General features: G+C 45.6%; 1 protein-coding gene across 2 annotated transcripts in view; it reads left to right on the plus strand.

The window, feature by feature from the left end:
* The window catches only part of CEP120 (centrosomal protein 120), an 80358-nt gene continuing 64826 nt past the window's right edge, over positions 1–15532 (plus strand). The window contains exons 1-5 of one of the 2 annotated variants that reach the window (XM_062189257.1): positions 1–103; positions 328–394; positions 4878–5034; positions 7654–7768; positions 10953–11094. In XM_062189257.1, coding sequence (XP_062045241.1) covers positions 346–394; positions 4878–5034; positions 7654–7768; positions 10953–11094 — 463 coding nt within the window. In that variant the 5' untranslated portion in view covers positions 1–103; positions 328–345. Of the gene's footprint in view, positions 149–327; positions 395–4877; positions 5035–7653; positions 7769–10952; positions 11095–15532 lie in introns of both variants that reach the window. The other variant, XM_062189258.1, reaches the window with a different exon arrangement.

Genomic DNA, 15532 nt, shown 5'->3' on the forward strand with positions numbered 1-15532 from the left:
GCGGCACTGGGCCTGCGGGCCTGGTTGCTAGGCGGAAGTGCGGCGCGGCGCAGGCCGCGGCGGCTGCCCGGGCGTTTGAAAAGCGGCTGACTGGCGGCGAAAGGTCCTCGGGCGGCGGGCTGGTCTTCAGCGGCACAGGCCGGGCAGGGTTAGGGCCTGGGCTGCCGACGTGGGGCAGGGGGGCCGGGGCGCGCTGAGGCGGCGGCTGCGGGTCCCGGCCTCGCAGCGGGGTCGGGGCGTCAGGGGCCGTGGGCGGGCGGGCGGTGGGGACCCGGCCGGGGGTCCCGGACCCCCCGGCCTCACGGAGACCCTCTGCCCCGCCCGCAGACCCCGCCGGCCGCGACCATGGTGTCCAAGTCCGACCAGCTGCTCATCGTCGTGTCCATCCTAGAAGGTGAGACCCCGGCCCCTGCCTGCGCCCCCGCGGCTGCCCGAGACCCCGGGCCCTGCCTGCGCCCCCGCCGGTGCCCGAGACCCCGGCCCTGCGTGCGCCCCCGCGGCTGCCCGAGACCCCGGCCCTGCCTGCGCCCCCGCGGCTGCCCGAGTGGCCCGAGGGTGCGTTCACCTGGCCGGCGGGTGGTCTCTGCGCTTGCGGGCCCGCCCGCCTGTGCTGCGGTCGACTTCAGGCTCCGGTGTTGAGCGCGACCGTGGAAGGAGCCATGGCCCTGCGAAGCCGCTTTGTGGGGGGGCTGCCGGGTGCAGAGGGAGCACGTTCGGGCCGGCCCCCCTCTCCTGTCTCCGGGGGCGTCCCGCCGCGGCGGTTAGCAGATGTAGAGCTGAGTGTCCTGTGTTGGCCGGTGGGAGCGGCCGTGTCGGCTGGCGGTGTCACCTGGTGGATCCCTGTGCGTGGGAGAGGAGAGCCCTACCTCCGACCCCGAGGCGGTCCGGAAGTTGTCGGTGTTGAGGGAGGAAGGCTGCAGCTTGCAGGCTCAGAGCTGAGCTGGGGATGGGGGCCCTGCAGGTGCAGCAGCCCGAGGCTGCGGCCGTGAGCAGGTGCCCCGTGGCGTCAAGTGTCGCTGTCCAGGCTCCGACTGTTGAGTTTGGGTGATCCCGGTAACTCAGAATTGCACGGGTAAACGTGGTTCCCCAGTTTTCGGTATCCCTATCTGTATACTTTGTACACAACAGTCGCCTAGAGTCCTGGGAAGGCAAATGAGCAAAAACAGATGTACTTGGGCCTTACTGTTCCTGTTGACTCAGTTACCAGTACTTTGCAAATTAAAGTGAACGCATGTATGCGTTCTGTTCACAAGGACAGTGCTCTGTGCAATCAAGAAATACTAAACAGGGCCGGCGCCGTGGCTCAATGGCTCAACAGGCAAATCCTTCGCCTGCGGTGCCGGCACACCGGGTTCTAGTCCAGTTTGGGGCACCGGTTCTGTCCTGGTTGCTCCTCTTCCAGTCCAGCTCTCTGCTGTGGCCCGGGAGGGCAGTGGAGGATGGCCCAAGTGCTTGGGCCCCTGCACCCACATGGGAGACCAGGAGAAGCACCTGGTTCCTGGCTTCGGATCGGCGTAGCTCCAGCCGTAGAGGCCATTTGGGGGGTGAACCAACGGAAGGAAGACCTTTCTGTCTCTATCTCACACTGTCTAACCCTGCCTGTCAAAAAAAGAAAAAAAGAAATACTAAACAGTTCTGTCTGCACATCACTTTGATTTGTACCAGCTGACTCCACGTCCGCAGTGTTTAGAGCCAGGTATTGTCTCAGATGATGGGTTGGGAAAAGTGAACCCGAGCACTTGCCCCCCGGGAACTGAGCATCTGGTGGGAAGACTCAGTCTTGAAAACCCGGGAACAGAATGCTGAAGAGCAGTAAGGAATTAGCACCAAGAACCCTGCACTGAGCCAAACAGGGGGCAGGGAAGTTATTAGGTAAATGGAACAGTTGGGAGGCAGGACCACAGGTGCAGTTAGAGTGTCCTCACCTCCACGGGAGGGAGTTTGCTGGAGTCCTCCTACTCTTCGGGGCTGAGAGGGAAGGAAACATTGTAAATCTGAGTCTGTGAATTGTTAAACAGGAGGCCAGAAGCTGTGAGGAATCAGGGTAGATGACTGACTGTTTACACGTGGGGAACCTTTTTTCTGCAAAGGGGTATTTGGGTATTTGTAACAACATTCAGGGGCCACGCAAATTATCAACATCAAAATTAGCTGGCTATAGATGGATTGAATTTTAAGTCTCACCTGCGGTTGCATTGGCAGGGCCTGGATGTATGTAGAGGCTGTCAGTGTGGGGAGCTCAACGTAAGGTGCCGTACGGTACACGAGTATGACGAGATGTGGTATGATACTGACAATACTGGCAGGCATTTGGTGCAGTAGCCGAGTTGCTGTTTGGGATGGCTCCTTCCTGCACTGGAGTACTTGGTTTGAATTCTTGCTCCTCAGCTTCTGACCCGGCTTCCTGCTGTTACACACGCTACGAGACAGTAGATAGATGATGGCTCAAATACTTGGGTCTTTGCTACCCACGTAAGACATGCCCAGTTGAGTTCCAGGCTCCTGACCCAGCTCTGCCTGTTGTGGTCATGTGGGCCATGAACCAGCAGATGGAGGATCTCTCTCCATCTATTTCTCTGTCTTTGAAATAAACTGAAAAGATATAAAAAATACATGACATATATTGTAGCAGGTTTGGCATTGAGGTGGTGGTGGCGGAAGTATCTTCAGTAATGAGTAAACTTTAGATAGATGACGGTAGAAGGTCGCTCTGTGTGATTGGACAACCCAGGCCGAGGTGGCGATGAGCGTGAACAGTAGGACGTGGAATGGGTTAGCAAGATGACCAGGAATACCATGATAAGTAGGCAGTGTGTAGTTCTCAATAGAATGCTTTTCTCCAGTTCAGTTCAAGGTCAGTAGAGTTGTGCAGGATAGAATCTGGAGGCAGGGCTGTCAGTTACGTTGTTGCTACAAACACAACTGGCTGTGGTCCACGCTTCAACTTGTTCTTGTGTGTTTGTGCTTCCATTCATGGTAGCTACACTGTTGACTGAAACCAAGAACCTGGGATTCATTGTCATCCAGGCTGTGTCTCCATCCCCAACTTCCAAATAGCTATCAAGTGTTAGTGGTTTCATTTTTTAAGTATTAGCAGGGGCTACATACAGACTGCTGAATGGACGAGTTTCCATCGCTGTTGCCTTTGTTGGAGGACCCCGCTATCCACTGTGATCTTCTCAGTACTTGTTTTCTGAGTGTTTTCTTCCCTTCCAGAAACAGCAGCTGGGTAGTCTGACTGAACATACAAGCTCTTTGCTATATGTGAAATCCCTGGGGGAACTTAGTACTCTTAGGATAGCAGAAGTGGGGTCCTAAGAGGCTCCTGTGGGCTAAGAGTGAGGCGTCTCAGATGAGAGCTGGGACTACAGCTCACATGGTTTGCAGTCGAGGTGTGGATTTTTACTTAACCATGGCTGCAGTTCCTCGCACCTTGGAAGAGCGCAAGGTTTCCAGTGCTGCTGCTTTGGTGTTCTTTACCTTTCTCTTTGATTCTTCCCATCAGGCCCACAGTTCTTGGAGGGTGAGCTCTCTTTTGCTCTTTTTGCAGCCCACCATCTAAGATAATATCTAATTTTGAACATGCCTTCATTAAGTCACTAATTTTGAACATGCCTTCATTAAGTCATGGAGTTAAGCGGTACAAATTAAAAGTGATGCATAGGGGACCGGCACTGTGGTGCAGTGGTTTGGGCGCTGGTTCCAGTCCCGGTGGTGCCTCTTCGAATCCTACTCTCTGCTGTGGCCCTGGAGAGCAGCCGAGGATGGCCCAGGTGCTTGGGCCCCTGCACCCACGTGGGAGACCGAGGAAGTGCCTGGCTCCTGGCTTTGGATTGGCGCAGCTCCAGCCGTTGCGGCCATTTGGAGAGTGAACCAAAGTACAGAAGACCTTTTTCTCTGTCTCTCACTGTCTGTAACTCTACAAGTAAATAAAAAAAATTTTTTAAAAAGTGATGTATAGATAAAATATTTTAATATTTCTTGATTATACATGGCATTGTCCTTTGAGAACAGAGTTAATGTGCTATGAGTGCTTATTTTTCTTTAGCTGATTTGGAAAATAACGGGAAAATTCAGGTGCAAGAAATTTTTTTTTAAGATTTTTATTTATTTGACAGGTAGAGTTACAGACAGAGAGAGAGAGAGACATTGGTTCACTCCCCAAATGGCCGCAACAGACGCTGCTGCACCGATCCGAAGCCAGGAGCCAGGTGCCTCCTCCTGGTCTCCCATGTGGGTGCAGGGGCCCAAGCACCCGGGCGTTCTCCCACTGCTTTCCCGGGCCACAGCAGAGAGCTGGACTGGAAGAGGAGCAACCAGGACTAGAACCCGGCGCCCACACGGGATGCTGGTGCCGCAGGTGGAGGATTAACCAAGTGAGCCACGGTGCCGCCCCAAGAATTTATTTATTTTTCTTGCTAATTAGCTTTCCCATTTCTTCAGGCAGCTGTTCTGTATGAGGTATAGACTGGTGATAACTCAAACTCGGATAATGACTTATTTAGCTCTGGAACTCCAGATGTCACTGAGACCATTGCTGCTCAGAAATGTGAGCTGAGGACAGTCGCACTGATATCCCCTGAAGTCTTGTTAGAGCTGCAGAATAGCAGGCCCACCCGAGACAGCTGAACCAGAATCTCCTTTTGAATAGGATCCTCAGGTGACTCATGTGCATGTTAGTGTTTGAGAAGCACTGACTTACAGCTTCCAGTTTGATGTTTTTGTGAATTATGAAAGTGAGTATGTGTTCGTTAGTTTATGAAATATGTGAGAAGTCAGCTGTCTTGAAAACATGCCTATTTGAGAAGTCTGTGCTACATGATCCTATTTTAATTTTTGTACACTACCGATTCATCGTCCTAGTCTTGTTTCTCCAGGTCGTCATTTTCCCAAGCGTCCAAAGCATATGCTTGTAGTGGAAGCCAAGTTTGACGGAGAACAGCTGGCGACTGATCCTGTGGACCATACCGACCAGCCAGAGTTTGCCACTGAGTTAGCCTGGGAGATTGACAGGAAAGTGCTGCATCAGCACAGGTGACTGCTACTTTTACTCGAATTAGCATCTTTATTGGTCTTTGTCAGGTGGTTATAAAAAATAATTTTCTGTTTCTTAGATTATAATGATCATTTATTGTTTTTTAATGTGCTGGGAAATTTTCATAGTGGTAGGCCTTCACAAGTCCTTTGAACATGAGAACACCTCTCTGAAGTTGCTGCTTTTGTTTCCCCCTGCTACAGATAAAAGAACTGAGCCCTGCAGTTAAGTCCGTTACATCTGTGGGCTGTGTGCTGGTAGACTCCAGTTAGTCTGGGCCTAAGCTTTTAACTGCAACACAACACGGTTTATGATTCTTTTTTGCTAGTGTGTGAAACAGTACATACTCTAGAAGTACCTAGATTATGGCTACTCAGTGTTAAATATGTGTTGGAGTTCATTGTAATTGTTAAATCATTCATTATATGTCTGCCTGCCTTGCAAGTCATATAAAGAGGTTTCCAGTGAAAAATTAGAGAAGTAATAATGCAAGGAGTCATGGAGCATGTGTGTTCCAAAAAACCTATGCATGCATTTCAGAGTTCTTTGTGCCAAAATAGACTGATCTTTCAATTCCGTTTTCCATGAACTTTTTGAAGACCCTTGTATAAGGGATTCTTTCTAATGAATTTTATATTTTATTTTATTTATTTATTTATTTAAAAATTTTTTTTTGACAGGCAGAGTGGATAGTGAGAGAGACAGAGAGAAAGGTCTCCCTTTTTGCCGTTGGTTCACCCTCCAATGGCCACTGCGGCCGGCGCACCGCGCTGATCCGAAGCCAGGAACCAGGTGCTTCTCCTGGTCTCCCATGCGGGTGCAGGGCCCAAGGAGTTGGGCCATCCTCCACTGCCTTCCCAGGCCATAGCAGAGAGCTGGCCTGGAAGAGGAGCAACCGGGATAGAATCCGGTGCCCCGACCGGGACTAGAACCTGGTGTACCGGTGCCGCAAGGCGGAGGATTAGCCTGTTAAGCCACGGCGCCGGCCTTATATTTGATTTTAGACAAATACTTTATTAGTGTGTAAAATAAAGTTACGGCATCTCATTTTTTTCATGAATTCAGTGACCAGAAGCAGGCAAGAACAGCAATAATTTTACTTATTAAATAAGATTGAAAATGTATTACCTTTAAGGAAACATAGTTATTTCAGTATTTACTCTTTCTCAGCACTAATAAATCAAATGAAAATAGAAACTTGTTGCTTCATCAGTTGATGAGTTTATTTAAAGGGGTAATTCCTAGAGACCATCACAATGTTGTATTTCCTTTCTGTGGTGTCAGAAGTAGCAGCAGAGTCCTGCTATGACATGCTGGGCCTGAGTTTGTGCTCATGTGTTCAATTGTGTTAGTACCAAGTGGTGCCACTGTGATTGTTGTAGGCTGAGGAAATAATACCGATCAATTGAATCTGTGCTAAGTACAGTTTCATACTCAAGTGCCCATGGTGAGGGCAAGGTCAGTGCAGTGCCTTGTCTGTTTTAGGGGCTCCAAAACAAAACAAACCGATGCTCTGCTGGTGAACATGCTTACAGAGCATTGTCATGGGTTATACTGAATTATTAGCTTAAACTTCAGTAGCTTATTTTATGGTTTTAGATGATTTAAGCTGTGAAAAGAATCATAAACACATAGGTGTATTTGTAAGGTTCCTGATAGTTTTGGACTTGGAAAGATTTCTATCCTTGTATATTACAGCAGTTTAAAAACACTGAGCTAGGGATTGGCATTGTGGCACAGAGGGTTCAGGTGTGACTTGCGATGCTGGCATTGCGTGTGAATGCAATTAGAGTCCTAGCTACTCCACTTCCAACCCAGCTCCCTGCTAATACACCTTGGAAAGTGGCAGAAGTGGCTCAAATCACTGCGCCCCTGCCACCCACGAGGGAGACCCAGATGGGGTTGAGGTTCCTGGCTTCAGCCTGGCCCAGCCCCACCCGTTGAGGAGTGAACCAGAGGATGGGAAGTTGATCAGTCTCTCTCCCTCCCTCTGTAACTGCCTTCCAGATAAATGAATTGTAGAAGCCACTGAGCTAGACGGTAGCTTTTTAGATGAGGCAGACTAGGGTTTTGACATGGCTTGTATGTTACTTAGTAGATATTGAGGTAAGTAGATAAAACTAATGCTTCTTATCACGTGTAAAGTTTCTTATAGAGAGTGGATCGCTTATCCATGAAAATTGCATTGTTTTGATAAATGGGTATTTTTTTTTTTTTTTTTTGGACAGGCAGAGTGGACAGTGAGAGAGAGAGACAGAGAGAAAGGTCTTCCTTTGCTGTTGGTTCACCCTCCAATGGCTGCTGTGGCCGGTGCGCTGCGGCCAGCGCACCGCGCTGATCCAAAGGCAGGAGCCAGGTGCTTCTCCTGGTCTCCCTTTCGGGTGCAGGGCCCAAGCACTTGGGCCATCCTCCATTGCACTCCCTGGCCACAGCAGAGAGCTGGCCTGGAAGAGGGGCAACCGGGATTAGAACCCAGTGTGCTGGCGCCGCAAGGCGGAGGATTAGCCTATTGAGCCGCGGTGCCCACCGATAAAGAGACGTTTTTTTAAGGCTAATATAAAGTCAGCACAAGGTAAGCAAAACCAATTTTATTTACTACTTGAATTGTAATGTTACAGGCTACAGCGGACGCCTATCAAACTCCAGTGTTTTGCCTTGGATCCTGTATCTTCAGCCAAAGAAACTATAGGGTACATTGTTCTGGACTTAAGAACTGCTCAAGAAACCAAGCAGGTATTGACCTTTGGTGCTTTGTTAATGATAATTTTCAGTAGATACCAAATTGATGAAAAGGATACAAACTAATAGACCTGATGGCTCAGGCATAGGCTTACATGACCACTTTTGCTTTAGTTTACAGTCACCAAACTTTTTTTTTTTTTTTTAAAGATTTATTTTATTTGAAAGACAGTTACAGAGAGAGGTAAAGCCAGAGAGAGAGAGGTCTTCCATCCACCAGTTCACTCGGCAAGTGACCGCAATGGCCAGAGCTGTGCTGATCTGAAGCCAGGAGCCTGGAGATTCTTCTGGGTCTCCCACATGGGTACCGGGGCCCAAAGAACTGGGCCCATCTTCCACTGCTTTCCCAGGCCATAGCAGAGAGCTGGATCGGAAGTGGAGCAGCTGGGTCTTGAACTAATGTCCGTATGGGATGCCGGTGCTGCAGGCTGGGGATTTAACCCACTGTGCCACAGCAGTGGCCCCAGTTCCAAGTTTTTAATCATTCCTTTGATCAAGAATTTTTTCTATAAGAAAATTGTCCCCGAGCTCAGTCCTGTGTTCTGGTTGCTGTTAACTCAAGCTTAACAAACATCGTTCAGCCTGTACGCTCCCTTTTCCGAGATGGACCTCTTCTCTTCCCATGTTCCTTGGGTTTGTTACCTCTGCTGTCGTGGTAGTCTCTCCTGCTTCATCACTCCTAGCACTCCTTATGTAGTAGAGCGAGTGAGCGTGTTGAAACACCACGTGTTGTATCCAGCAAACTGTCCCCTCTCCCCTCAACAGCTCGGGGTCCTGATTCCAGTCTTCGTGCTTGTTACTATTGAACGTGCTGCGTCCTAATGTTTTTCTAAGTTCCCTCAGACCTTTCTGTTCTTGCTGACTTGGAGCAACCATCCTTTCAGGTTTTCTTTGGTCACAGTGTTTTTAAAACAAAATAAAAAGTTTTTTAGAGATGTTTAAAATGTCTCTATTCTGTATTTTAATTTTAAATTAGAATCCTTGAAGAAAAATGTGTCATTTACTAAAATTTTTACTGCTGATAGCAAAGATAGTTGTACATGAAACAGACCACCCCAAAATTGGAATCATGTAAAAGAAGCAGAGATTTTAAAGTGCTTTAAAAGAGGACCTGTATTTCCCCTAGCCTTTGGTTACTGGTCACCTGTCTGCCTATAGGCACTATCCTGAAGAGCATTTTTTTTTTTTTTTAAGATTTATTTTTTATTTATTCGAAAGACAGTTAAAGAGAGGTAGAGAGAGAGGTTTTTTCCATCTGCTGATTCGCTCCCCAGATGGCCACAGCGGCCAGAGCTGCGCCGATTCGAAGCCAGGAGCCAGGCGCTTCTTCCGGGTCTCCCACATGGGTGCAGGAGCCCAAGAACTTGGGACATCTTCCTCTGCTTTCCCAGGCCATGGCAGAGAGCTGGATCGGAAGAGGAGCAGCCAGGACTAGAACCGGTGGCGATATGGGATGCTGGTGCTTCAGGCGAGGGCTTTAACCTGCTGTGCCACAGCACCGGCCTCAGGGTTTTCCTTCTTTATTCTTAAACTTGAACCAAAGGCCCTGATTGGGTACCTGACATTTTTTTAGGCGACTTTTCTCTTGCCACAGGCATAGCACTGGAAGGCACTTGTGCTTTGAGTTTGGTTGCAGAGAACACAAATGCTCTTTGGATGGGAAAGCTGAGGGAAGAGGTGATGTCCCTCGGTGTCCTTGGTGTTCCTGGGCTTCAGGATAGTTGGTTGGCGTATTTGTGAACCAAGTCAAGGAGACAGGGTTTGAAACTATTAGTTTTACGAAAGCCGAATGCTGTCCTGCTTGTCCTCTTCTGCTCACCAGCAGAAGTGCTTGAATTGCCCAGTGCAGTAGTGAAAGTCCAAGGTGCAGTGGCTGTCTGTACAAAAGTAGTAACTCAACAAAACCACAATTACTTCTCTAAGTTACATAACGGAAAAGTGAAATTGTGTGAGTAGCTAAAAATAGTTTTTTCCAGCTTATCCTTAAAATTAGAAAATATTTGTCAAATACAGTAAAAATACACTATATTATGCATTTTAATCTTTAAAAATCAGTGATACATATATTTTTTAACAAATCGGAAAGCCTCGCCAGTGCTGTTTTGTGTACCAGATGCAACTGAACCATGAAGTAGCAGATTTTGGTTGTCATCAGCATAACCAGCAGTTACTGTGTTTTTACCTAACACTGGTCAGGGAGAGAGGGCTGCTTCCAGGAATGTAGATGGTGGCCCCACTGACCAGTGGTTCCTGTGCCCAGAGCCGAGGCTTGTTTCTGGCTGGAGTGAGGTGGGGTGATCTCTGAGGTTCTCTAGGGAAGATTTGAGGTAATTGAGAATACTTGCGTTCATGAACAGGCTTTTGTTTCAGGAGCAAGCAAGTGCCTGACTAAACATTCAGAACTCTACTGTCAAGCCTTCACTGTAGTTTTCTTTTCCTAATTTGATGTAAGCAGAATAAAGCAGGAATTGGCAGGAAGAAAATGTATAATAAAGTGGTGGGAAATTACAAGGTGGAGAAACAAAAAGTTATAAGTTTCTTGCTGCTTAAGGAATGTAGTGGGATTGGGCCTGTAAAGTTCAAAGATACACATACGGACTCTTCCTTCTCATTGCTCTACCTTTTGAAGCATGGGCATGTATGCAACAAAGACAATCCAAAGTTCTCTCTCTTTTTTAATTAATTTATTTATTTGAAGGGCAGAGTTACAGAGAGAGACAGAGAATCTTCTATCCACTAGTTCACTCCCCAAATGACTGTAACAGCTACGGCTGTGCCAGGCTGAAGCCAGCAGCTAGGATCTTCTTCCGGGTCTCCTATCTGGGTGCAGGTGTTCAAGGACTTGGACCATCTGCTGCTGCCTTCCCAGGCGCGTGAGCAGGGAGCTGAATCGGAAGTGAAGCAGCTGGGTACCCATATGCAATGCAGGCGTCACGGGCAGCAGCTTTATCTACCACGCCATAATGCCAGCCCCAACATTCCAAACTTCTTTGTGGTATTTTCTAAGAGACAAGCAACTTTTGGCTAGCTGAAGCAGGATTAATTTCTTTGGGGGAAGTCTTTTTTTTTTTAAAGAGAAAGTGCTGCAAAACAACAGCAAATTAATCACGACCTTATATATACATTTTCTAGTCCTTCTACTTTCCAATTGTTAATGAGTTTTGTTGTTATTCTCTAGGCACCAAAATGGTACCAGTTGCTGAGTAATAAATACACCAAGTTCAAGTCAGAGATACAGATAAGCATCGCTTTGGAGACAGATACAAAGGCACCCGTGGATAGTTTTAAAGCAAAAGGAGCCCCTCCTCGAGATGGAAAAGGTCTGTTGTGCATCATTTCTAAACATATGTTTTGAGACATTGATGTTTTGAGTAGAACTTTAGGAAGGCAAGGGAGAAGCGTATGTTCTGGGGATCTGTGGAGGTTGTGAACTGATGGAGTGTAGTGTATCAGGCAGATACTGTGACGTTACGTGCATGCAACACTTGATGCTCTTAACTCTTGTGTTTACGTCTTAGGGAAAGCTTTTTTCCTGCTTATTTTGTGTATAATGCAACAGTGCAGGATTTAGTATTGTTTTTGGAAATTTCTACTTAGGAATATTTTCCTCCTGGATGAGTGTAAGGAAAGCCCAATGTGATACATTGTTCTTTATTAACTATAACTTAAAAAAAACCTTACGTTTTTCCTTTTTAACCCATTCTGTAGTTTATATTAGTAGCTGCTCTGCAGATACCTGCGTAACGAGGTGTATATCCTGTTGTAACAGAATCTAGGGTATTTAGAAGATCTTCTGTCTCCTTCCTTCCTGTTGATCCCTTGCTCCCTTCAAGCCTAGGGCAATGAAGCCAGCTTCTGTACTAACTGGCTGTTTGACATTTTTTGCCTCTTTACATAGACTTTGGACTCACTTTGTCAGTATCTTCAAAATAACTTGTTGGGATTTTGATTGGGAATGCTTGAATATATAGATCAACTTGAGCTCTGATGCCTTGGCAGTACTGTTTCCCTATCCATCAACAAGCATTATGTCTCCATTCATTTAGTTATTTGATTTCTTTGATCAGAATTTTGTAGTTTTCTGCATGCAGATCTTGTATATATTTTGTCAAATTTGTACATAAGTATTTCACTTTTGTGGATATTGCTGTAATTGATAATGTGTTTTATTTCAAATTCTATTCATTGCTTGTGTTTGCCTGATCTTGATCTTTTTTTGAATGTTTCAAGTTTCTTAAGTATGATGTTAGCCATAGGATATTTGTGGGTACTTTTTTGTATCTGTTGATGCAATCACATGACTTTTCCTATTTAGTCTGTTGATGTGGTTGATTACCTACATTGATACATGAATGTTGAATTAGCGTCATATACCTGCTATAAATCCCCCTTGGTAATGGAGTTCTCATATAATTCACTCTATACTTTGTTGGAGTCACTTTGTTCATTGAAGATTTTTTGCACCTGTAAGTGTGTTCCTAAGAGATATTATTGGTCCATCTTGTTGATGATGACTTTAATATGATTTTTTGGTATCAGGAATTTGCTTGCCTCATAGAATGAGTTAGAAAATTTCCCCTGTTTTTATCTTCTGAAAGGATTTCTAAATTGCAAGACAGAATTATGCCAGTTAGCAAGGCCTTAGAGAGTTAAACGAGTTTGGTTGAACTTGCCATTGAGCCTGTCTGGACCTGCATTCTGTTTTGGACGTTTGTTAGGTATTGATTCAGTTCTGTTAATAGTCTGTTAAAGAAACAGACTGTGTGATTTTGGCAGAAGTTGTCTTTCAACAACTTAGTCCATTTTTATCAGGTTATCGAGTATGGGAGTAGACTTGTACTCAGCATTTCTTTATTATCCTTTTGATATCCGTGGGCTATGTAGTGGTGTCCCCTCTTTCATTTCTGAAAATAGTTTGTGTTCTTTCCCTTCTATATTCTAACTTAGCCTGGCCAGAGGCTTTCTTATTTATTTACTTTTTATAAATTTATTTATTTGCGATGCAGAGTTAGAGAGGGAGAGACAGGGAGAGAGGTCTTCTATCTGCTGACTCTGTCTGCTGATTCATTCCCCGAAGGGCCTCAATGGCTGGAGCTGGGCTGATCTGAGCTGCTTCCAGGTCTCCCACATGGGTGCAGGGGCTCAAGCACTTGGGCCATCGTCCACTGCTTTCCCAGGCCATTAGCTGGGATGCCAGTGCCACAGGCAGAGGCTTAACCCACTATGCCACAGTGCCAGCCCCACTTTCTGGCTTTTATTTACTAATTTATTGAACCAGCTTTTGATTCTGTTGATTGTTCTCCACTGATTTCTTATTTTTAGTTTCAAAAAATTAAGAGGTCAGTAAATTTTCTTTCGCTTACTTAGGACTTCAGTACCCTTCTTTTTCTAATTTTCTAGGGTGGAAGTTAAGATGATTGATTGTAGATCTTTGATCTTTTTTGATGTATTCCCGTGCATTCAGTGCTATCAGTTTCCCTCAGAGCAGTGTTATCATTGCATCCCACAAATTTTGTTGTGTTAGCATTTTCATTTACTTCAAGATAATTTTTAGTCTCTTGTGTGATTTCTTCAACTCTTGTATTATTTTTTTTTGTTATTTGACAGGTAGAGTTATAGACAGTGAGAGAGAGAGAGAGAGAAAGGTCTTCTTTCCATTGGTTCACTCCCCAGATAGTTGCACAGATGCGAAGCCAGGAGCCAGGTGCTTCCTCCTGTTCTCCCATGTGGGTGCAGTGGCCAAGCACTTGGGCCATCCTCCACTGCCCTCCCGGGCCACAGCAGAGAGCTGGACTGGAAGAGGAGCAACCGGGACTAGAACCCTGTGCCCATATGGGATGCCGGTGCCGCAGGCAGAGGATTAACCAAGTGAGCCATGGCGCCGGCCCCTGACTTACATGTTATTAAAAAGTGTGTTGTTTAATACACAAGTATTTGGGATTTTTCAGCTGTGTATCTTTCTGTTACTGTTTAGCTTATTTCTGTTGTGGTCTGAAAGCAGACATGTCTTTGATTACGAAACTTTTAAATTTGTTAAGGTGTGTTTTGTGGCCCAGAATATTGTCTGTCTTGGTTAATGTCCATCTACGATGGAAAGGGAAGTGTTTGCTGCTGTTGTTGAATAAAGTGGTCTAGAGATATTCTTTTTTTTTTTTTTTAAAGCTTTTATTTAATGAATATAAATTTCCAAAGTACAGCTTATGGATTACAACGGCTTCCCCCCCGCCCCCATAACTTCCCTCCCACCCGCAACCCTCCCCTTTCCCGCTCTCTCTCCCCTTCCATTCACATCAAGATTCATTTTCAATTCTCTTTATATACAGAAAATCTGTTTAGTGTATATATATATATATATATATACACTAAAGATTTCATCAGTTTGCCCTCACATAGCAACACAAAGTGAAAAATACTGTTGGAGTACTAGTTATAGCATTACTTCACATTGGACAACCCATTAAGGACAGATTCCCACATGGGACGTAAGTACACAGTGACTCTTGATGTTGATTTAACAATTTAACACTCTTGTTTATGGCGTTAGTAATCTCCCTAGGCTCTAGTCATGAGTTGTGGAGGCTATGGAAGCCTTTAGGGTTCGCTGACTTTGATCTTATTCCCATAGGGTCATAGTCAAAGTGGAAGTTCTCTCCTCCCTTCAGAGAAAGGTACCTCCTAGTTTGATGGCCCCATTCTTTCCACTGGGATCTCACTCGGTGAGATCTTTAATTTAGGTCTTTTTTTTTTTTTTTTTTTTTTTTTCCCCAGAGTGTCTTGGCTTTCCATGCCTAAAATACTCTCATAGGCTCTTCAGCCAGATCTGAATGCCTTAAGGGCTGATTCTGAGGCCAGAGTGCTATTTAGGATATCTGCCATTCTATGAGTCTGCTGTGTCTCCCACTTCCCATGTTGGATCGTTCGCTCCCTTTTTGATTTTATCAGTTAGTATTAGCAGACACTACTCTTGTTTGTGTGATCCCTTTGACTCTTAGACCTATCAGTGTGATAAATTGTGAACTGAAATTGATCACATGGACTAGTGAGATGGCATTGGTTCATGCCACCTTGTATTGGAATCCCCTGGCACGTTTCTAACTCCATCATTTGGGGAAGTCCGATTGTACATCTCCTCCCTCTCTTATTCCCACTCTTACATTTAACCGGGATCACTTTTCAGTTAAAATTTAAACACCTAAGAATTATTGTGTGTTAATTACTGAGTTCAACCAACAGTACTAGAACAAAAAATACTAAATGGATAAAGTATTACATTATACAACAACAGTCAGCAACAAGAACTGATCAAGTTACTGTTTCTCATAGTGTCCATTTCACTTCAACAGGTTTCCCCTTTGGTGCTCAGTTATTTGTCGCCAATCAGGGAAAACAAATGATATTTGTCTCTTTGGGACTGGCTTAATTCACTCAGCATGATGTTTTCCAGATTCCTCCATCTTGTTGCAAATGACCGGATTTCATTGTTTTTGACTGCTGTATAGTATTCTATAGAGTACATGTCCCATAATGTCTTTATCCAGTCTACTGTTGATGGGCATTTGGGTTGGTTCCAGGTCTTAGCTATTGTGAATTGAGCTGCAATAAACATTAATGTGCAGATGGCTTTTTTGTTTGCCAAATTAATTTCCATTGGGTAAATTCCAAGGAGTGGGATGGCTGGGTTGAATGGTAGGGTTATATTCAAGTTTCTGAGGAATCTCCGACTGACTTCCATAGTGGCTTAACCAGTTTGCATTCCCA

The sequence above is a fragment of the Lepus europaeus genome, chromosome 4 (assembly GCF_033115175.1).
Source record: "Lepus europaeus isolate LE1 chromosome 4, mLepTim1.pri, whole genome shotgun sequence".
Classification (NCBI taxonomy): Eukaryota; Metazoa; Chordata; class Mammalia; order Lagomorpha; family Leporidae; genus Lepus; species Lepus europaeus.